Consider the following 22,534-nt stretch of genomic DNA (forward strand, 5'->3'; position numbering starts at 1 on the left):
GGGTGTCGGCGGCGGTGGTTGAGGTCGGTCAGCGCCTGTGGCGCAGCGCGGAGCGGACTCTCGGCAACTACCGGCGCGCTCGGGCTGCGCAGTCGGGCACGGAGCGGCAGCGGAGATGGCGGCGGACAAGTCTGCGGGTGAGTGCGGGGGGAGCGGCGCGGCCCCGCCGTGCTCGCCCCAGGCCCGGGCCCCCCGCGCGGAGGGATACACGGCCGCGCGGGGGGCGGTGAGCGCCGCGAGAAACGATTGCTGGGTCTGCAGCATGCTGTGCCCTTCCGCCGAGGAAGTAGTGCCCCGTTGTCCGGGGCCGCGGTGGCCGCCGTGAGGGGCCCATGTGACACCTGCCGGGTCACCGGCCGGCCCGTGTGCGGACGGGGCCCTCCGTGCCCTCGGCAAGCGGCGCTGGGCTGTTGCCCCCTCCTGGCCTGGAAGGGTTCGGTGGGGAGCGCCCTATGGACTTACTGGCGAGGAGAGCGTGTTTTCCAGGGTTTAATAACCTCTACAGAAGTCGAGCTTTTGGGTTAATTTGTTAAACTGGGGCATGCGGAGGGTGCGAGAGAGATTTATAACTCCTGATGGTGCTGCTGGAGTTCAGTCAGGTTCCCTCAGGGATGCTGCTTTGGTTCCAGGGCACGAGTAGGTCCTCCCTGAACTCAGGCCCGAAAGGACCCTGTAGAGAGAAATCACCGAGATCACTAAAAAATAAGTTGTCATCTGGTAAACAGGCAAAATAAATTTCAAATGCAGTTGCTGTGTAACTCCCTAGCACTGATAAGCTCCTGTTCATCCCTCCCCCGTAAGATTCCCCATCATGCAAGAAGTCTTCCTTGCAGGAATGGTCCTTCCCTCAGATGGCAGCTCAGGGCGGGTTGGAGAAGAGAGCGATGTGGAGGAAAACCTTACTTATGGAATTGCACAATTCTACTTAATAGAATTGTAGAATATCCTGAGTTGGAAGGGACCCACAAGGATCATTGAAGTCCAACTCCTGGCCCTGCACAGGACCATCCCCAAGAATCACACCATGTGCCTGAGAGCATTGTCCAAACATTTCTTGAACTCTGTCAGGCTTAGTGCCATGACCACTTCCCTGAGGACCCTGTTCTAGTGCCCAAATACCCGCTGGGTAAAAAAATCTTTACCTGATATCCAACCTAAACCTCCCCTGACACAGCTTCATGCCATTGCCTTGGGTCCTGTCACTGGTCACCTGTGTTCTGTGGGGTTTTTTTCGGTTGACTTTATGTGATGGGAGCATTATTTAAAATCACGTTAAACATTTTTTTCACTGGATGCTAAATATGAAATGCCTCAGTATCTGGAAAATAATTACGGGGAAGATTAGTATACTGTATTGAGTGATGTTTACTAAACTATCATGTGTATTTTATAAGAACTGTAAGTGACTCCTAAACTACAAGAAAAAAAATTGGCATTAATTTTTCAATATGTTTTATTGCTGTTCTTTGAAGTGTTGAAGGAACTTTTCAGTTCCTTGAGAGATGTGAGGTATGGCAAGATGTTCTGCATGCTGTACTTGTTCATAACAGCAAACTACAATTAGCTTTCCACTGAGAAGTGTTCGCTTTTTATTGCACATCACAAAAGAAGCCTATTATACCTATACTGGTAGTGAAGGGCTTCATACAAAAACTAAAATGTAAGTCTTGGTGCCACAAACTGTTATTATCTTATAAAGGCTGGACACTGGCTGGTCTTCATACCTTTCAAAGTGCTTTTGGAGCAAGAGTCATGTGATAGATTCCTCACCTTTCAAGAAAGATTATCCCCTTGCCTGTAGAGTTTGGAAATAAAAAATAATTCCAGAGATACTCTGGTGTTCAACAGCACAGTTCATGCGAGATGTAATTTACAGGGCGTAGGAACAAGAGAGCTCAGGAACAGCAGTCCTTGGAGAAACGGAGAGCAGGTATGAGAAGGATAATGATTGCAGTCACTCTCAGGTGTCTTCAGGTATGTGTATGTGGGAGATGTGACTTCTTGTTGCTTTTATGATATTGTGGCAGCAAGCCCATGAGGAGAGCAATCTCCCATGTCAGGTGGGAGTCTCATGCTTTTCCTTGTTCTCCTCTCATAGAGCCAATTTTCCTGAAGTTCTGCTGTCCACCATGATGTAACTTCTCCACTAGGAGCAGCTGCCTGCTTGTGCAAAGCAAACCAGCCCCCGTGACCCAGTGTTTCTGCTTCTCAGCCCCAGGATCAATAGCTAGAAGATAATTCCCTGGCTTGATTCTTTGACTTTCAGCTCAGTGCAGCAGCTTCCTCCAGATCAAAATCTGAGTGGTTGATTTTTACATACTTTTCCAAGTTGCCCTTTTTTGCCCCTCATCACGAGCCTGACAAGTTTTAGTTTTGGAGTTGTTCTGTACTCATGAAGGTGGGACAAATGGAAAGTTAAACAAACGGGTCCTATATTAATACAGTTTACAGAGACAAATCAAGTCCTGTCATTTGTGAAGCAGGGAGTCTGCACAGTTCTGAATATTTCAGCTGATAGTCGTAGCTGCCGTACGGGTGGGAGCGTGTTGGAGGTGACTGGTGTGCCGTGTGTTACCTACACCAGGTGCTTCTGCGAGAACACCGGATGTCTCTAGATCAGAGCAAGCAAGCGGCGTGCTGTATGTTTTGCCAAGGAACAATTTTCCTACCTGTTTCACTTTGAAATGCCTCAAGGAATATGGAAAGTAATAGTTTTATTTACAAGCACTGGGATAGTCATTTGCAGCCAAGAGGAGTACTTTCCCCACCCATCTAGGTGGAATTGGTGGGTTCTGTTCAGTATCTTGTGCCGGCTTTCAGGTGACTCCTGTTGGAGGGATCTCCTGCTAATAAAGATGAGCTGAAGCAGTAGATCTCGGGCTAAACAAGAATGTCCATATTACATTAGACTGGAACGACTTTAGCATGTTTCAAGTGTGTTTGGACAAAAAGGGTAGAGAGCATCCAAAGCATTTTTTTTCCAAAGGACAAAACTATGCTGTGAAATGAGTCAGCTGGACTTTAGTTTTATTTTCTTGATAAGCTTCCAGTTCAGGTTTCACAAACCTGCTTTGTTTACTGAGTGGTAGTAGGCGTGATTGATTGGATTACAGCCATTACAACTGACTCTACAGGAGAAGGGACAGCTCTGTTTTTGCCTAAAGTAGGGCTTTTTTAAATGTGCCAGCAGGCTAACAGACACAGTGAAATCTGAAGACCTGTCCTGATTTTTTCCCTAGGAAATACATAAAACAGCTGTGTAAGTGGTGCTTCTATTGCAGACCTTAAACGAGTATCTCTTGGTTTATCTGTAACTTAACTGAATACATTTTATTTCAGGATTACTTCATTTGAGATGCTGGTTTTAGGGACCTGCATACAATGGCAGTAAACAGTAATGCACTCGGTAGTTGATGGCTCTCTGCTAGGTAAACTTGTATGTGAGGAACCTATTGGTCAGACTGAGTGTTATCAGCTTCAAAAGTTTTGGAGTCCCGAGGCTCTGCACTGTGTTTACCTTTACTAGCACAATGGCGGAGTCGTGCTGAACAAGTAAAGCAGATGTTGCCACTGTTAGTGTGAAAGTTTGAGGGAAGTTGCATTTGCTTATTTGCTGCTGTTCTAGAGGTCCTTGGAGGGAGATAGCTTTCTGTTCATCTGTGTAAACCATAAGGTTTAGAAGGTTTAGAACGGGAATTAAATCTATGCTATATTTAGCTTGAAGGAGAGGTGCTTCTTGTTCCTTTCCTTTTTTGTTGCAGAAAGCCTTTGGCGCATTAGAAATTTTCTGAGCTTCTTTATGTTTTAAATTTCTCTTCTGCCTTTCCCTTTCAAGGAGAAGGCAGTGCAAGTGGTGTTGATCAATGCCTTATGCAGTCAGATTTTATAGCAGGTGTAGGCTCCTGGGGGTCCATCCCTCCAGAGTACTGAAGTTGCTGAATCCTGAATTTTGTCTAAATCACAGTGGGTCATGCTTGCAGGTGTAAGATTGTTGAGATTGTAAAATCTCAACTTTGGTGGCATCTTTATGAAGGATGAAAGTCACAACCGATTTATGATTCTCATTCAAATGTTATTGCAGAGGGCAGTGGAAGGGATGTCACCATCTTCCCAGCAACAGGCACAAACTTGATAGATTAGTAAGTCTGTTTTATGCTCACTGTGGATGTTAATTGATGGATCTTCTGAATTTTGGCTGCCCCTTACTGTTGTTGTTTGTCCTATATTTGTAAATTTTCCTAGTCGCTACAAGGTGATCCAGATATATTGGTGATGATGGGGGATGGATTTTGCAGAGGAGCTCATAGCTAAGTGTTTTTATTTGTTCAAAGTGAAAACAAAATTAGCAGAGTTTGCATTATGTCTCTGAACTTTAGGTAAGAGAAAGAAGGCATTAAATTTACAAAGCATACCTAGCCTGTTAAGATAGCAAAAAGTAGCTTAGAGCAAATCTTCCACTGTGAAATTCAAGAAATAATTTTCTGCAAAAATGGAAACCATTGCTGGTTTATAAAGTCTTTGTTTCAAAAACATTAAATAATTATTGTATGTTCTGGCACATTAGTTAACGCTCTTAGAAATAATCTGTCTGATGTGGTGGTTGTGTGGTTGGGTCTTTTTCCTCCAGTAGTTTGTGTTCAGCACAAGGAAGGGCTTAGTGATTTGGGGTTTTTTTTCAGCTTCTTTGGCATGGAATATCCTTACTGTGCTTTTTAATGCAACTTCACTGAATTCTTAATTACATGATGAGAAAAGGATTTAGTTGACTTCTTTCTGAAAAATATGCTCAATGGTGACTGAAACAAACTATTAGGAATTCTATTAAAATAAATTGAAGACAGTTATAACCTTATAACATTGCTATATATATATGCATAAAGGGTCCACCATTATAACTGCTGCAGGTCGTTCTTGTTGTCTTAATCTGGAAAAGGATATAGTGGAACTGGAAGAGATTCTGAGAAAAAATAATGTGAGGAAGATACATAATAAACTGCTCCTGCTTACCTTGAAAGAGAGATGATTCAAAGAAAGTTCTGTAAGATTTAGAGTGAGGCTGAAAGAGTGAATAGGCAGCATTTGCTTGTGCCTTTCAGTATAATCACCAGACAGCATTGGATGGAATATACTGAAGAGTACAAAAGTATAGAGAGTTTTCTTAAATAATGTATCAGGTCTGTCAATGATTATTAACAATGATGGTTCTATTGCAGCCTCTTGTTTAAGGAGATACTTTTCCAAAGCAGGGAGCTTTGTGGAAGTTCCAGTGTTTACTCTGGATTTTGTTGATCCCTAGAGCATTCCTTGCTTGCTGTTTAGGAAGCAGCGTACAGGATGCATGGGTTTTTCATCTTGCCCAGTGTATGGTACCTATTTTATGATGCATGGCTTTCACTGCTGGTTTTTGAGCAAAATAAGACAATCCTAGTGTATGGTTGCAGCTTTAAAGAGAAATCTAAAATGTATGGATTGTCAGTTAACTTGGAGGAGTTTGGTTATTGATTGAGCACAGTAATTTACATTTTATGGAGAGGAATTCACTTGTATAGAGTAACTTGGGATACTGTAGTAGGAGATGTAACTTGGGATACAGACAGTGTAGTAGGGAGATTGCTGGAGTTATCTGGAAAATTATTTGTGCTGGCAGGAGGATCTTGAGAACTGGAAGAAGCAAAATGTTTAAGCTGCAGAGCTGTCATCACACTTGCAAACTTTCTTGTAATCTTCTGTCCACTTTACAGATCAAGGTACCGAGAAACATGAAGGAGCGGGTACTTCTGGGATTACTGATCAGGAGAAGGAATTGTCAAGCAGTGCATTACAAGCTTTTCAGGTGAGACAAAGCCAAACTCTGAGATTTCTAATTTACCACATAACTGCTAAGTGGGCTTAAATAATTGTTTTTGCTGTTTTCTTAATACGGTTGCAAATGCATCAAGAGAATATTATATCAAAGTAGCATTAGTTGTGTTGTAAAACCAGCACATGCATTTTTTTCTTTGTGATGTGGTGTGAGAAGACTGAACGGGATATTTGAACAAGAGCATGTTTAATCTTGATTCTAAAAACTTAGTAACCTTAAAAGCTATATGATGATTTAATTAGAAGAAGCTGGCTGCTATTCTGTGTCAGCGTTGGAAATGCGTGATCTCTCTGAAGAATTAATCACTTCAAGGTAAAAACGTTGGGGGAAAGGGTCTAAAGGAACCACATGTATTTAAAAAACAGCAAGGAAGCAAACCTTTTTGTGTTTTAGCATCATTCTTCCACAAAAAGCATTATATACTGCTCTGTTACTTCTCATTAAAACATATTCTTCTATGCATAACACCTACAGGAAATATTTACTGCCTGTTTTGTGTTTCTGGGAAGATTTTTTTTTTTTGTGCGTTAAAATTCAGGTACCCGGACTTCCAGTTTATTTCTTTCCTTATGTTGTTTTCTAATTTTATTTAGTGTGACAGGAAGTATAATTGCTTTTCCTTTCAGTTGTTGTATCTCTGTCTCCAAAATGCCTTGTGTTAATTCAGTTTTGGATGTGTGAAATAAATTGGGGGGAAGAATTTAAATGCTCTCTTTTGAGATTCCTGCTTGTACGTGTCACTCAGTACTTTAATTTTACCTGGAATGTTGTCATATGAAGTGCATGCAGTTGGTCGTTAAACTGACTATAGCTGATGTTGTTCACCGATGTCTTCTTGAATGCTGTCTAGCTCAATTATTCTTTTTCAATAACGTTTTTATCCCTGGCATTTGATCCTGAGAACTGAAGGCACATGAAAGAGTAGTTTGTTTTCCACCTTGCCCACAGATCTACGTGCCTAAAATACTTTTGATCTGCTATTGACTTCATTTTTACTTTTATACTGGTCCAGTGTATCTGGTCTGTCTCATGATGTTTTTCTTGCTTTAAGAACTCCCTAAATTCATGGAGTTCTGAGGTAGCAACAGATGAGAGCAGAATTAATCTGGTGCCTTGTTTGCCAATTTTCTTGCTATTGAGTAGCTATAAATAGCGTTGTGGACTGTCTTGCATGCTGCTTTATCATACTACACTTCCAATTTCAGTCTTGATAGAATTCCCATAAAATTGGTTATTGTATTCTAGATCTTGTCTAGTAGAGGGGCATAAAGGGCGCTTAGCTTATAAAAAACCATCACAAAATAAGCTGAGCATTCAAAGGTTCAAGGTTTGTAGTCCAGCCGTGATTAGAAGCCTTGTTGCTGTGATCTGAAAGCTACTCCTGATGAAGAGAAGCTCGGAGTGTGAGCACGGGAAGAGAATCACTGGGAGATGAACTGTCTCAGTTTAAGAACACACCAGCAGTTGAGTTCCAAGTCCCCATGTTTGTGCCCATGATCACTAGGCAATCCATGCTGTTGGTGCTTAGATCTGTGAAAATGCATGTCAAGGTCCTGCTGCATCTCTCTGTAAGTTGTATAACTGTGCTTTCATGGGAGACTGAAGGAACTGGAATGGTTCTGTTGAGAGTAACTGCAGAATGGCAACTTCCTTGGGAAGGGAAGAAGGACCCCAGAGCCCTTGTCTGTTGTATTCTTTCCTTAATAGAGGAAGTTAGTCAGGAGCCCAGGAGAACCTCTATGGAACAGAACTTAAAAAGGAGGAGGAAGTGGAGGATGGTTATGGTACTTAAGAGCTTAGCTTTTGGTTGTGAAGCACTGACAGAGATGGAAATGAATCTGCTTATCTGTCTGACCAGATTGGAGGTAACCCTGATATGGAAGAGCTGAATGTGATTATTACTGTGTAGGAATTGAGCAGTTCAGAGTGAAGCGTCATTTAGGTTTAATGTAGTTGAAAGAGTCAGGAATTCTCTTTCATTCCTTGATGCCACTAAATTCCTCCTGTACCAACACAGAAAAGACCAAAACTGAAAGCAGGCAGAGGTGAGCCTTTCTGAAGTCTTTGTTTATTCCTGAGGTCAAAGAAAGGGATTTTTCGATTAAATTACACATCAGCAGAGCATCATGCTTGGCTCCTAGTTTCTGTTTAGGCATGCCTGGGTGATTGAATACTTCATCCAACAGCTGAAGCTTGTAAAAATGTTTTCTAAACCTATACTGGGAAAGTGGCAACCTTTTTTTTCCAACCTATCTTAAGCTGACTTACATAGATTAATTGTAACTCGCTATATATCCAGATGAAGTGAAGGATGAACATAAAATGTTGTGTAAGCAACTGCAACCACTCAACGTTCACTAATGGGGAAAAGTTTATGAAAACTGAGGAAATAAGAGTATTGAAACTTAACACTTTTCATGGAAACATCTGTTTATAATAATCAACTACATAATTTGTCCTTCCTCCACCAAATTATTTTTGAAGTTTGGATATGGCTTCAATATTTGTATTTAGTTCTCATACATGTTAATCTGCATAAATAATGAAGTGTGTGTTTAGACATTTAGTTCACTTCACTTGCTATTGATAAAGGAAAAATGTTGTATCCTCTAATGCATGTTTCTGGTATGCGTGCAATTTCCAGGCTGGAAACTATGATGCTTGCTTACAACACCTAAATACCCTTCAAGACATCAACAAAGATGACTACAAAATAACTTTGAATACTGCTGTTGCAGAATTCTGTAGAAGTAACCAGACTACAACGGACAATTTGAGACAAACCCTTAACCAGCTGAAAAACCAGGTAATGCAAATATATTGACATGGTATTTGATTTTGAGTACTACTAACGGTGGTGAAATCTTCCATGAAATAGGAGGAAAGCTTCTGCCCCTTGTCCCTTGGATTTAATAAAAGAATAAGAAAGTGGCATTACTTTTAAACATCTGAGTCAGTTTAATCTTTTATAACATATTTGGTAGTTATGTTTTTAGTTATTTTTGCAATTGATATGAGATTATAACAGTAGAAAGACCTGCTGTGTTCTTTCAGTAGAAAGCTCCTTAGCCTGGAATAGTTTGTGAAATAATAAAAAAGTGAAAATATTATTTTACTACTCAGTTGACGACTTTCTATTTGATTGTATATTTTTTTGCCGGGTTTATGTGCAACAACAATAAAGTTTATTAGATTATAACTCTTACATATCTTTAGAGAAATTCATAGTTTTGGATTTTATTTTTTTTTTAATATCTGACACTTTAAAATCATAGGTACTGAAAGTTTATAGTGAAATGAATGGGGGTTTTTTCAGGTTCACTCTGTTGTTGAAGAAATGGATGGTTTGGATGATGTTGAAAACAGTATGCTGTACTACAATCAAGCTGTTATTCTGTATCATCTGCGTCAGTATACTGAAGCTATATCAGTTGGGGAGAAGCTGTACCAGTTTATAGAGCCTTTTGGTATGTAGACAGAAAGAAGATTTTTGTTCATACAATAACTACAGAAAGATCATTCAGTCTTTCTCGCTGTCAGACAAGTGATTTTTTTTTTATTTGCCTAATATGCTTTTAAAAAAGTAGATAGGGTTTGGAATAAGAATGTTTTACTTATATCAAGGACAACAACCAAATTTGGGGGGAAGGTACTTCAGAGACATTTAGCAGACAAGTATAAGGAAACTGAAATGGATTTTTTGCAACTTGAAAGGTATTTCTGTAAATGATATGTACAAACTAGTGAAATTATTTTAAATCTGGTATTTTGAGTCATCGTGGGTTGGTGTCTATTTTTCAAGGGACTCACATTTTTAAATACCTGCACTAGGTCATACATAATTATATGTGCTCATATGTGAATATATATAAAGTCTGCAGCTTTTATGAGCTATGACACCTTGTGTAGTGGAATTGCCTTACTTGTATGAAATAACTTCGTAATCCCTGTTGAATGTTAGAAGTGAGAAGGCTGAAGAATGCGTGTGCGTATCAATAAATTAAGTAAATGCTACTGTGTTTCTCCTTCAGTTCCTCACAGTTTTCAGTATGCATAATTGGGACTTACTCTGTTGGAAGTCAGATGTATTTGTACAGAATCTTTTCAAATTCTGTGAGGTTCTGCATTTGCATGTGACTCTATTCAGATGCTGCATCTTTGGTGCTGATCTTCCTAGATCAATTCTCAGAATCTGTGAACATGAAATACTTGTTAAGCTGTCTTTAGTCTATGCTTCTATGCTGATGCCATTTGAATGAATGAACTTTCTTTTCAGTATATGTACCTATCTATGTGTTTCACTATATATATTTGTTTAGATGGCTGCATTTTTTTTTCTCATAATGTTGCATAAATGCACTTTGTGGTAAATATTTTTTTCTTAGTCATGTTTGGAAGGATTAGTATTAGAGCTGTAAAATCATTTTTACTTCTTCGCTTTATACAGAAGAGAAGTTTGCCCAGGCTGTGTGCTTCTTGCTTGTAGACTTATACCTGTTAACTTACCAAGCTGAGAAAGCCTTGCATCTGCTTGCTGTTCTGGAAAAAATGATTTCACAGGGCAACAATAACAGCAAGAATGGAAAAAATGAGGTAAGCTTAAAATCATATGAATGCCAGTAAAACTTTATCAGAAGTATGCTTTAACTCAATCCAAATTTAGTCTTTTAAAATACTTTTGAATTTTAAAACTCTGGTAGATCATCTGTAGCTTTAGACACCAACTTAGACCTGTTGATAACTGAGTTAATTGTGTACAGCAGTTGTTTATTCCTTCTCTTTAACCCTTTTCTCTTACACTGAGGGAGCTAAGATGTCTTTGAGTCAGAGATGGGCATTAGAAAGACAGCTGTCTTCAGGCTTTTCCTTGTTTGTCTTGGATTATGACTATATGAGACCCTAAATTTGAGAGGGAAGGGTCAGTGTCAGAGAGGCATTGCAACTATGTAGCATGGGATGGGAAATCAAGTATCTATCTCTCTTGCACAGTATCTGAAAGTATGAGGCATACTTTCAAGTGAAATCTTTTATGTGTCTTTTGGAAAAATCAGTAGAATCAGTAGTGACTTGGAAGTGAGAAGGGGACACTTCAGTCTTTTCCTGTTGATGGAATGTCACACTTAAGATAAAATATTTTATCTTTAAGTATATAGTAATTCTGCTGAAGGAAATATTAAAGAGGTACTCTAGAATGTGCAAATCATCCTTCTGGGTAAAAGAATTCTTCTCAACTGCAGAGCAATGTAATGTAACACTAATGTTAATATAGAATTCTGCTCTTCATAGGCTGGTGTGGTTGTTTGTGGATTTTGATTGTTAAGCTCAAGTTACAATTTTTGATGGTATGTGTATATTTTGATGTTAAATACTGTGAAATGCTATTAAATACTTATTTTTCTTCGTGTGAATTGAATCTGTCAACTGAACTCAAAAGGTGACTAACAGTAACAGTTCCATTTTTTTGTTTGACAGTCAGGTAATAATACAAATAAAGATTCTTCAAATCAAAAAGCTGAAAGTGGAGCTTTAATAGAAGTTGCTAAGTCTAAGATACATCAGGTTAGTGTCTGCATATTATTTATACAAGAACATTACTTCAAGGGGTTTTTTTAACATGAAGTCCCATCTCCAAATCTAGTTCAGCATGAACTGTGATACCCTGTCTATTCTTGTTATAAAACAAAGGAATTAATTTATCCAACTCCTCCGTTTTGTAAGATCCATGTACAGGAAAAACTGGCCTAACACACAGCCCCTTCCCCCATTTCAGTCCCTGCAGTTTATGAAAATTTCTTTTAACTGCAGTTGGCTGCACTGATTTTGTATCTGTTAGACCTCCAACAGTCTAAATCAGCTGACATTTTATTTCATTGTACTGTTCTGTTGAAAAACATGTGAAGAAACAATGCTTCTCTATCGGCATTCACTTACTGGTACTTTCAGTTTAGTAGATAAATGTCTGGGGATTAAGAGGTTAGATTATTTTAATTAGTTTGTCATTTTAAGTGCTAGTATCTGTGTTTGAATACAGAGTAGCTGTTGACCAGTGAACAAAATGTTCATCTGCTTATTGTAAATATTGTAAATAAAAAAGAATCTCTTTTTTATGAAGACTTTTTGAACAACTTTTTACTACCCAAAATTGTATATAAATTATTCCATAATAAATCCCTAGATACAGGTCATCTTGCAAACTGCATAAGTTATTGTATATTATTTAACAAATTTCATTTTTTAATAGTATAAGGTGAGAGCCTATATCCAAATGAAGTCACTAAAAGCATGCAAAAGGGAGATCAAGTCTGTTATGAATACAGCTGGGAATGTAAGTATTCTTAAGACTATTGTTTTTCACATCTAGATCTGTTCTCTATCTTAAAACTGAATTTGATAATATTCTTTACCAAAAAAGGTCTTATTGAGGGTAGATGTCTGAAGCAATGCTTTATGTAGTCCATTTGGTTTGTAATCTCTTTTTACAAGTGTAATTAATGTAGAATTTTCTTATTTGAGCTGTTTTCAGTTGCTAAAAAATGTCCTGTGTTGTTTGTGATACAAAAATGACAGTGAAACAGTGTATAATGAACAGGTTCAGCTTGCTTTTTAACTGAAACAGCACAAAACAGGTTTTAGTTTACTACAGATGTTATGGTTATTACAAACTTTGATGTCATTGGTGATTTTAACCAGTTCATAAAAGATTAATTCTGGCATACACAGAAAGCACTTCCCTTTTGTTGCCAGTTTCAACAGCTGCTAGTTTAACAGAAATCCTTCTGGATCATGAGGTCTCTGTTGGCAGACCAGGAAGATTACGGTCCAGGAATAATTGCAGGGAGGGAAGTGTGGGGAGGAATGTACTAGAATACAGGTGGAAGAAAGTTTGGAGATCCTCTGCACTTAACCATTGCCATGACAGAGTTCTCTAGAATAACACTGGGTTTGAGAGCAGTCATAAAGAGTATACGTAGTTTGGTAATTCAGAGGTGACTGTTAATCATGTGCTCAACAAAGAAATGCTACTTCTTGAAAGTAATTGGGCCTAAGCCCATTTATTTTTAAAATGGCAGCAGAGGCAAGCTGTTTGTGAAGTGATTTAACACTAGCAGTAGAAACCATAAACCAAAAGAGGACTAACTGTTGTTTTCTCCTTCACAGTCAGCTCCTTCTCTTTTTCTTAAGAGCAATTTTGAATATTTGAGAGGCAATTATCGTAAAGCTGTCAAACTTCTAAACAGTGCAAACATTGCTGAACATCCAGGCTTCATGAAAACAGGTAAAATAGAAACCCTTCATCCTGCAAGTGCTTGAATGTGTAGTATAATAGGACTACTTGTTGATATTGAATTCAATCATTAATAGATTACTTAATTGAGAAGGCCCTGAACGTCATGGGTTTATATGCTGGATATGTTTTCAACACTGTGGTGTTTTTCACTGAATGTTCTTGTAGACAATGCTGTGATTGTCTATGAAAATGGATTTGTGAAGGTGTAATATTTGCAAGGCTTATAACTGAGTCTCTAAATCAAGAAATGAAACAAAAGGCAACTTACTAGATCTAGATTTGAGATCTCAGATTGTACTTGCAGAGGAGGCGGTAGCAGTTATAATGATGATTGTGGGGGAAATGTTGTTTCATGAAGTGTTAAGGTTTGGCTTCTATTGTATGTGATTTTAAATTACTTTTATCTCAAGAAAGTATATGTGGACGTGCTCAGAAACAGAACAGCATGTAAACATGTAATTTTTTGGACATAAAAGTTATTTGTATACTATAAGTATATCCTCTGTATATATACACTCACTGTATACAGTACTTAAATTTATTTGACGTTTAATTGACAGCTTAAAACTTCAGTTGAAAAATACAGAGAGAAAGCTGTCTTGGGTTGGTAAAGAGCTAGGATTTTAAAAAGTGCTTGTGCTGTAAAACTAACTGAATTTCTTTGCTACTTTGTTCAATGCTGTTTTTGTGATAGTACTCTTAATTTCTTGTCCTGTTTCTTGGTTATTTGGATTTTTAGGGTGAGTTTTTTTCTTTATTTCTTTATTATCACTAGTAACCCTTCAAAGATTGTTACCAGTAAATAAGTTTAAAGTTTAAATTTTTGTCCTTTATTATTTAGAAGGAACCTTTTACAGTGTTACCTGAACGTGATATATTTAGAAAGAGTGTATTTCCTGCTTGTGTGGTTGGGTTGGCTTATTTGTTTATTTTATAAAACTTAGGCAGATAATGTTACTTGAGAATTTTGCTTTTACAAGAGTCATCTGTTAGAAAACTTGAGGTGCTTACTTGCTAATTTCTATGGAAACCTCCAGGTGAATTCACTTGAACTTGCAGTCTGTCAAACTGGCTTTATATCTGGCTGTCCTAGAATATGGTGCACAAGATTTGGAAGTCTGTGACTGCCTATGTGTAGGTCAACTCTCCAAGAGAACTAGAATGGTGTGCAGAAATGTATGTTATTAAAGCTGATGTGAGACTGGGACGTAACTCCTTAATCCATGAGCATCTCACTGAAGAACATGTTTAATAGACTGCCATAATATGCTGACCCATGAGAGAGCATGATTGGAGCATTTCATGGGCTCAGCAACAATTTTCAGTTTCTGGAAATGGTCTTTGCTTGTTCTCCCAGGTGAATGCCTAAGGTGTATGTTCTGGAACAATCTTGGCTGCATCCACTTCGCAATGGGAAAGCACAACTTAGGAATTTTTTACTTTAAAAAAGCCTTGCAAGAAAATGATAATGCGTGTGCACAGCTGGGAACAGGCAGCTCAGATCCAGGTAAGGAAGAGATTATAATAAGTGGTGGAAGAGGGGTGGGTGAATCAAGAAAATAGAGGGTAGAAGGTTTCAGTAGTTATCAGCAAAATTTGTGTTCTATCTCTTTGTGGAGGACAATAGGGTGAGAATTTTGATAATAACTTGATTTCAGAATATAGTTGCTGTTTCCAGAAATACATCATGATGATGATGATGATGATAATGAAATATGTTCTTTTATTTTTTCCTGTTTTCCTTAATGTACCTTGGAGGGGCTGGGACTACTGTGTGTCTCTCATTTACAGACTTTGACAATAAGTTAGGGAGGAATTACAAAATGAAGTTTTTATGACATATTTTGTATAGGTTATTTGTAGTCCTGCTGACTGGGTAGAATCATCAGGGCATGAAGGATGAGTGGAGTTTTGTTGTGTTTTGTTGTTTGTTTTTTTTTTTAACATGGAAGATATAGAAAATGTGGAGTATAACACTGTTAAATTAGCATTTGGAAGATGATGTGTTTCTAAGACTTTCCTACTGAACAATTTCCTACTTGTATGAGATGTTTATCTATTGTTTAGTTTTATGGGTACTTTTATCCATCAACTTTTGTTGTAAGGATACAAAAGCAAGAAAATAAACATAATAAGTTTTCTTGCTTTGATTAATGATACTTAAGTTTGTTGGTTTTTTTCCAAGTAAATGATTTCATAAAATCATAAAATGGTTTGGGTTGAAAGGTACCTTAAAGAACACTTAGTTCCAACCTCCCTGCCATGGGCAGGGATACCTTCCACTAGACCAAGTTGCTCAAAGCTCCATCCAACCTGGCCTTGAGCACTTCCAAAGGTGGGACATCCACAGCTTCTCTGAGCAACCTGTTACCATGTTTCACCACTCTCACAATAAAGAATTTCTTCTTAATATCTAATCTAAACCTACCCTCTTGTCAGTTTAAAGGTATTCCCCCTCGTCCTATTACTCCATGCCATTGTAGAAAGTCCCTCTCAAGCTTTCTTGAAGCCCCTTTTAGGTACTGAAGGGTCTTCCCACAGCCTTCTTTTCCCCAGGCTGAACAACCCCAGCTCTCTCATCCTGTCTCATAGGAGAGGTGCTCCAGCCCTCTGATCATCTTCATGGTCCACCAGTTCATGCCCGGCTGTGTTGTCCCTTCAACAGATAGCAGAACCAGGGCCTGTGAATGTGAGGCCGCTCCTGTCTGACTATAGAGGGCCTCATCACTCAGTCTTCATCATTTCACGATCGAGTTATAACTTTTTTTCTTGTTTTCTTTAAAATCTGCTTACTATCATGCATTTCATTGTTTTTCCTGTTCCTCCCCTGGACCTAAGTGCAGCCTTAGGTATCAGTGTGAAGACAGAAAACGTTTCATGCTTGTTAACAGCAAAGTGGTTTTCTTCTGGAATTTCTATTAGTAACAAAGATGTGTATTCTCACATATCTGGGATTCAGTATTATTGTGTAACATTTATCTTGAGTGACAAGGAACATTCGTGGTTAGCATTTAATGTACTTCAGTCTTTATTAACGATACAAATTATTTATCTTTGACACCAGTTTTGATGTGAAAGAAATTTGTTTACAGAGGGAGCCTAGTGAATTTCTGCAATGAAAGGGGTTTTTGGTAGTTTTGGGGTGTTTCCCACAGCTTCCCTCTTCCTCTTGGAGTTATATTTTCTGCTCTCCTGCGTTGCACATCCAATATGATATAATCTTTTTCTGCAGGTAAAAAATTTTCAGGGAGACCCATGTGTACACTACTGACTAACAAACGGTATGAGTTGCTCTATAATTGCGGAATTCAACTCTTGCATATTGGGAGGCCCTTAGCTGCCTTTGAGTGCCTGATTGAGGCAGTCCAGGTATATCACTCAAACCCTCGTCTGTGGCTGAGAATAGCAGAATGCTGCATTGCTGCCAATAAAGGGGTAAGTAGCTTTGCAAACTTCTTTTAAAAAATGACATGTGGTCACGGGTAGAATTGGTACCTAGAGTTAAGCTATGCATTTTAAAGGCCTAATATTGCAACACCTCTGTGTAAGTCCAGATTTATTATTTTTTGTGTATATATATTTTGCATGTTTAATCTGAAGCTGCAACAGGTGGAGGGAAATCTTTGCATGTGATCTTCTCTTCATGCAGCCAAAGCTCATCTAAAGTTTCAACGTTTCCTCACTCATTTGCCACTAGAGATCGAGAGGAGTGAGACTGTACTGTGGGTAGCCTGAAAGCAGCATAGTCTGAGGGAATGGTGATCAGCCTTCTCCATCCTGAAGCTCTTGTGATCACAGCTGATGGGGAACTGAATCTCTTAACTGCTGAGACTTCACCTTCTTCTGCAGGCAAAGTTGGTGGAAACCTGCTGATGGCAGCGTACTGCGTATCCTCTGGGGCATCTTGGTTTCAAGTCTGTTTAGGATAAACCCATATGTTAAAATTCAGAGAAGTGGGGACAGGATTGTTTGCTCTTAGAAGAGAAAACTGCACTAAAATAGTATGTCTGTGAAATTAAGATATACTGTACTTGATTCCCTGTGAAACTGTAATTCACCCCTTCTGTGTGGGGGAGTGAGGTTGTAATTATTTCCACAATGTGCCCATCACTACACAGGATGTGTGGGATTAATTGAACAAATACTTAAATAGAGTGATATAGGTATTTGTTCAATTTTCCCCCCCACTCCCTGAATTCTGTTTTCCTTCTCTGGGTGGTCTCTGTGCATTTATTTACTGCACACTATCAAAATCCTTCCAAATACAAAATTTGTAACTCTTCCCTTGGGAATTTCAAAGGTACTCATTATTTTACTATCTCTACTTCAGAAAATTTAGGAAAGATATAACTTTATAGCTTGATAGAGATTTGCTTATACCCCCATTTCACAGGCACAGCACTGAAGTTTCAAGAGTGTGGGGTCAAAAATGGGCTAACTTTGATTGTATATGTGCTAGCTGTAGTCAGGTTGCTCAAGTTTTATAAAGCACAGTGAATGCAGGAAGAACAGCTTTCTTCATGCTCATTTTGCAGTTTTCTGGGTCTGTCCTACTGGCTACAGATCACACATAGATAAAGAAGACACATGTGATCATCTCTAGTGAAAAGCTGAGTATGAAAGAGTGGATTAGCTTAGGTTTTGTGGCAAAAAAACCAATGCTAGAATTCCTTTCACAAGGATAGTGCTTAGCAGTCTGGAAAACAGAAATACAGATCATTATGGAGCACTTTTCTGTTTACTGCAGAGTAGCCAAAGCACTTGATTATGCCAGGCTCCTGAGGCTTTCTTCCTGCTACGGTCATGATCTTGTGTGGTGTACCAGAGAGCCTTGAATTCATGTCACAAAACCAACTGGTTGTTTCCTAAATGCATGATCTCAGAAGAAAAAAATTAACTTTGGATGCTGTTAATATTATAGGCAATGAGGAAGTGTCTTTAAATTATAAATTAGATTTATAACATGACAAGTGAATCTCTAAAGTCAATACTGTGCTTAATTTGACCTTGTAACGCAATTTGCAGTAATATTTCTTGCAATAATATTCCTTTATATATGTGTGGATTCATATTTATGCTCTGAATACCACATAGAAAAGTAATTTCACTGAAGCTAGTTTTCACCCACTTTAGTATTTTCGTTTATAAAATATAGATGGAAGAATATTCCCTCTTAAATGCCTGCATCTTAAACACCTTTTTTGCAATATGCGCTTTGTATCCAAACTCATTGTATTTTTATTTGACGTCAAATGCCATTGTTTCAATATTCTTTTTCACGATAGATTCTGATAAATTTTCTGAAAAGTGATAGCTGTTTAAATTGCAGATTTAGCATAAGTTTTTCCTTACAACTGTGACTCTTCATCACTGATTCTGCTTACCAGTGAAGTTAAGATGGCTCATCCTAAAGCAACCAAACAAACCCCAGTAAATATGGTGTAGAGATAATTCTTGGGACTGACAATTAGAGTGCTTTAGGTTCATTTGACCCCCAGAATGTCTACGTACTCAAAAATCTGTTAAACCAGTTAATTTAATGTATTTTTGCATGTTGTTGTTCAGCTTCTTGCTCCCCATGGAACTGTTTGAGAACAGCTTTTTCAGAGAGCGTTTTGAATGCTGTGTAAGCAGGGAGAGAAGATGGCAAGCGTTGCAGTGTCTATTCTGAATATTATTTGGCAGATCATATTATTTCTTTTTAGATATCCTGTCAGTTCTTTTAATACGACTTGGTTCATTGTTTCTGTGCTTTCAAAACAGAGGAGAAACTAGGTCAGTAGGCTATCAGACAAGCTGTCAGAACTAATCTGTGCTTACACTGTGTGCAGCAAAACCCCTCTGCAACACAAAGACAATAGAAGGTGCTTCATCCTTCATTGTACTTAAGATTTAAAACTGTACCCATTATTAATTCTTACATTTTAGCAGGGTTCAAGGTCTTCTAGCTTTCACTTTTTTGTCAACCTCTCATTCAACAGCCTTGACATTTTAGTTCATTTTCCTTTTTCCTTTTAGACATCAGAGCAAGAGACTAAAGGTCTTCCCAGCAAAAAGGGTATTGTGCAATCTATAGTGGGTCAAGGCTACCACCGTAAGATAGTCCTAGCATCCCAGTCCATACAGAATGTTGTTTATAAGTAAGTATGTTTTCCATGGGTTATTTATTTTGTTGTTATAGCTTTGATATGTATCTGTTTATCAGAGGTTTTAAAAGTGTTGTGGAATAACTGTTCATTCATGTAGTGAAGAGAGAGGCGTGCTAAAATGCATTGTGAGTCCCTACTTAAACATCATTTTGTGCCTCCTCTGTGATGGCCAGCAGAGGGCTTAACTGTGTGTTCCTTGCAACTAAGAGGAGCATTAAAGCTTGAAATTGATTATCTGAAATTTATATTTCCAGCTTACTAAATCTGGCCTCTTTTTCTCACTTAAATCTTTATTTTTAGTAATCCACTTTACAAAAGTGCAGGAAGAATCTAGTTGTTCTGCCATAAAACTTCAGGAAGTGAAATCAAGGAAAATAAGAGAACTACTTAGAATTACGTGGTTGAATCTATTTGGGCATCGTGATGTGCTTTCAATGTGTAAAAATAGCAAGATACATACATCCTCATAAGTTAAATTTGTTATATTAAAACATTATTTAACATTTTTAGGATAAAGTTTTCTCTGCATTCAGGTATTTCCAGAGCTTTGCTTTTATCTTTTAATTTAGTAGGATTGCTACTTACTGGTTAAAACTTCTGTGTCTCTTTAAGTGATGGGCAGTCCTCAGCAATACCTGTAGCCAGTATGGAGTTTGCAGCAATTTGTCTAAGAAATGCCTTGCTGCTACTGCCAGAAGATCAACAGGAGCCAAAGCAGGAAAATGGATCTAAAACTACTAGTCAACTGGGGGGAAATGCAGAAAACAGTGAAAGCAGTGAAGCATGCAGGTAAACAGAATTGGATATAAACCTTTTTTTTTTTTTTTTTTTGTCCAGAGTAACTCTGGGCTGACAGTCTGTGTCTGCTACTTATCCTGTTTGGCTAGCAGAAAAAAATAACATATTTGTAAATTGTCTTAGCAGTGTTGGCCTCTCCAAGGAAATTGTTTAGCTGCTCATTGTTCAATTGCTGGTATGCTAGTTTAAGAATAAAATACTGAGTTGATTCCTGCTATTCCCAGCAACTTTATTAAATTAGACAGTGAAATTATTTTTTTCACCGACCATCTTTTTTTCTGTGCTGCAAATGTTATGTTTTCCCACACCCTCCCGCTGTGCATATTGGTATTTCTCTAATTGTAAGTGAAGTTTCACATGTTACAGTGATTTAGTGTGCGTGTGCACGTGCACCATGTACTTGATTCAATATATATATATAAATGTCTAGCAGCTCAGTTGTAAACATTTCCCCATGATCAGATTTGACATTCATCAACCCTAGTATGCTTTGTTGTGTTTGTTTTAGACTAAAAATGGGAAATGAGATTTAGAAGGTAAGAAGGAAAGCAGCATGGAGCTATTGCTTAATAAATCGTATTTTACAAAAAAAGAGTTTAAGAAAAACCTTTTTTTGTCCTTAGTTTCAGAAAATATGACTTGTAGACAGTGTGTGTCACAGGAAAGTGTCTTAATTTTTTGCATCAGTCCTGATACATTCCGGACTTCCTTTTGAAGAGTAACTTTGAGCACAGTCTGCACTTTAATGAAAGACCATTTTGAAAGGGAAAGTGTTACAATAATTAATCTGGAAAGTGTGCTAGAACTTGAACTGCTTAGAGAGTAATGAAAAAACAAAATGTTTTTGTCAGACCCAAGTACAGATAAAATTTAAGAAGTTAAAATCCATTTGTCATGTGGCAGGATTTACTGCACACATGCTGTATTGCATAGGCACAAAGTCCATCCTTATATATTCAGAAGTTGCCTGGACATAGACTATGGCTGGGGTGTCAGTGGCTGTTACTGCTACAACAGTATTTGAAAGCTATTCTCTGTAACCCTTTATTTTCCCAGTTACAGTTTATCTTGTAAAGTGACCAATGATTTATGAAAGTCTGGGTGGGGTTGTGGTTTGTTGTTGTTTGGGGGGTTTTGGTTTTCGTTTGGTTTGGTTTTTTGTGGATTTTTTTTTGTTTGGTTGGTTTTGGTTTTTTGGTTTTTTTTTTTAATATTTTTTGGTTGGGTTTTTTTGGTGGGTTTTTTTTGGTTGGTTGGGTGGGTGGGTTTGGGGGGTTTTTTGTGGTGTTTTTCGTTTGTTTTTTTTTTCCTTGCTGAGGTTGGAGGTTGTGAACTAACTTCCTCTGGCAAGTATGTATGCAGCCTATTGAGATGAAGTTTCTCTTGTTTAACTGTGACTTCAGTTTTAAGCTTATGGGGCTCACTAAGGAGCAGTGATGAAAAAAAAATGGTGGCCCTATTTCAGACAAACCTCCTTTTTTGTTTTTTGTTGGGGTGGGTTTTGTTTATTTTTGTAGGAGTGAAAAAAGGAAAACATGTCTTATATGGGAAGATCCTTTACTACCTTCTGTTTTCAAAACCAGATGCTTCTTCAACTGAAAAAAAGTTAAAGAAAGGACTCCCTCATATCTCCCAGTGGTCACTGCCAATTGCAAAATATCCACAACAAAGGAGGCTGTTCTTGAATTTGTGTGTCACGTTCTGAAAGGTTCTCTAAGGATTTGTTTCTTCCCTGACAAGGGAAGCTCTGTGAGAGAACAGTAAAACATATAAGGCATTTGAAGAAAATCACACTAATTGAACAGGATGGTTTTGAAGCAAATCCCACTAATTGAGCAGGCCGACTCTTAAGGCAAATTCTTTTCTATTCACAAGAAAACTGAGTACTTTTAGTGGTTAAGGGTATTTTTTTAATCTAATTTTTGGCAAAGGCATTAAGTATATACTCTACAGCAGTATTGAGTATAGATTTCCTTGGAGTATTTTTGCTATCTGGTTTGAATGTCTAAGTTGGCATTATCTTACCTGTTTGCAATAGACAGATATAAAACTCATCAATGAAAAACTTCTCGTTAAGTGGATAGACTCAGTTTCAATTCTGAATTTTTTTTTAATCAGTTTCCAAACCTTAGTGTCTCTCTCTGCCAAGGTACAGCTATTATCCATCTCTTCAATTCTCATTCCAGGAGGTTCTTTCAGCTTATTGGAAAGTGAAGTTTCATAGCCTTAAAATAGAATGACTATGTGCTCCCCCAAAAAAGCCAAGCATAATTTTAAGACAGTGGAATTTTATTTTTTAAAAAAGACATTTTGAAATAAAAATAAAGGGAGCTAGAAGTCTAAAGAAAGATGTAGCACTTTGTGGGTTATCTTTCTAGAATATTTATGTAACTAGTTTTTAGAGAGAGAACTAGTTTACTGCTTTTCTTCCAGTCT

General features: G+C 38.1%; 1 protein-coding gene across 3 annotated transcripts in view; it reads left to right on the plus strand.

Annotated features, from left to right (window-relative positions):
• Positions 1-22,534, plus strand: part of CNOT10 (CCR4-NOT transcription complex subunit 10) — a 33,638-nt gene continuing 11,104 nt past the window's right edge. Inside the window, exons 1-13 of one of the 3 annotated variants that reach the window (XM_027675463.1) lie at positions 1-137; positions 1,877-1,930; positions 5,742-5,833; positions 8,508-8,669; positions 9,180-9,330; positions 10,311-10,456; positions 11,336-11,422; positions 12,105-12,188; positions 13,022-13,139; positions 14,509-14,658; positions 16,384-16,586; positions 19,170-19,291; positions 19,913-20,089. In XM_027675463.1, the coding sequence (XP_027531264.1) occupies positions 116-137; positions 1,877-1,930; positions 5,742-5,833; positions 8,508-8,669; positions 9,180-9,330; positions 10,311-10,456; positions 11,336-11,422; positions 12,105-12,188; positions 13,022-13,139; positions 14,509-14,658; positions 16,384-16,586; positions 19,170-19,291; positions 19,913-20,089 (1,568 nt within the window). In that variant the 5' untranslated portion in view covers positions 1-115. Of the gene's footprint in view, positions 138-474; positions 718-1,876; positions 1,931-5,741; positions 5,834-8,507; positions 8,670-9,179; positions 9,331-10,310; positions 10,457-11,335; positions 11,423-12,104; positions 12,189-13,021; positions 13,140-14,508; positions 14,659-16,383; positions 16,587-19,169; positions 19,292-19,912; positions 20,090-22,534 lie in introns of those variants that run through there. The other 2 variants (XM_027675462.1, XM_027675465.1) reach the window with 2 other exon arrangements.

The sequence above is a fragment of the Neopelma chrysocephalum genome, unplaced genomic scaffold (assembly GCF_003984885.1).
Source record: "Neopelma chrysocephalum unplaced genomic scaffold, ASM398488v2 Primary Assembly neopelma1_26, whole genome shotgun sequence".
Classification (NCBI taxonomy): domain Eukaryota; kingdom Metazoa; phylum Chordata; class Aves; order Passeriformes; family Pipridae; genus Neopelma; species Neopelma chrysocephalum.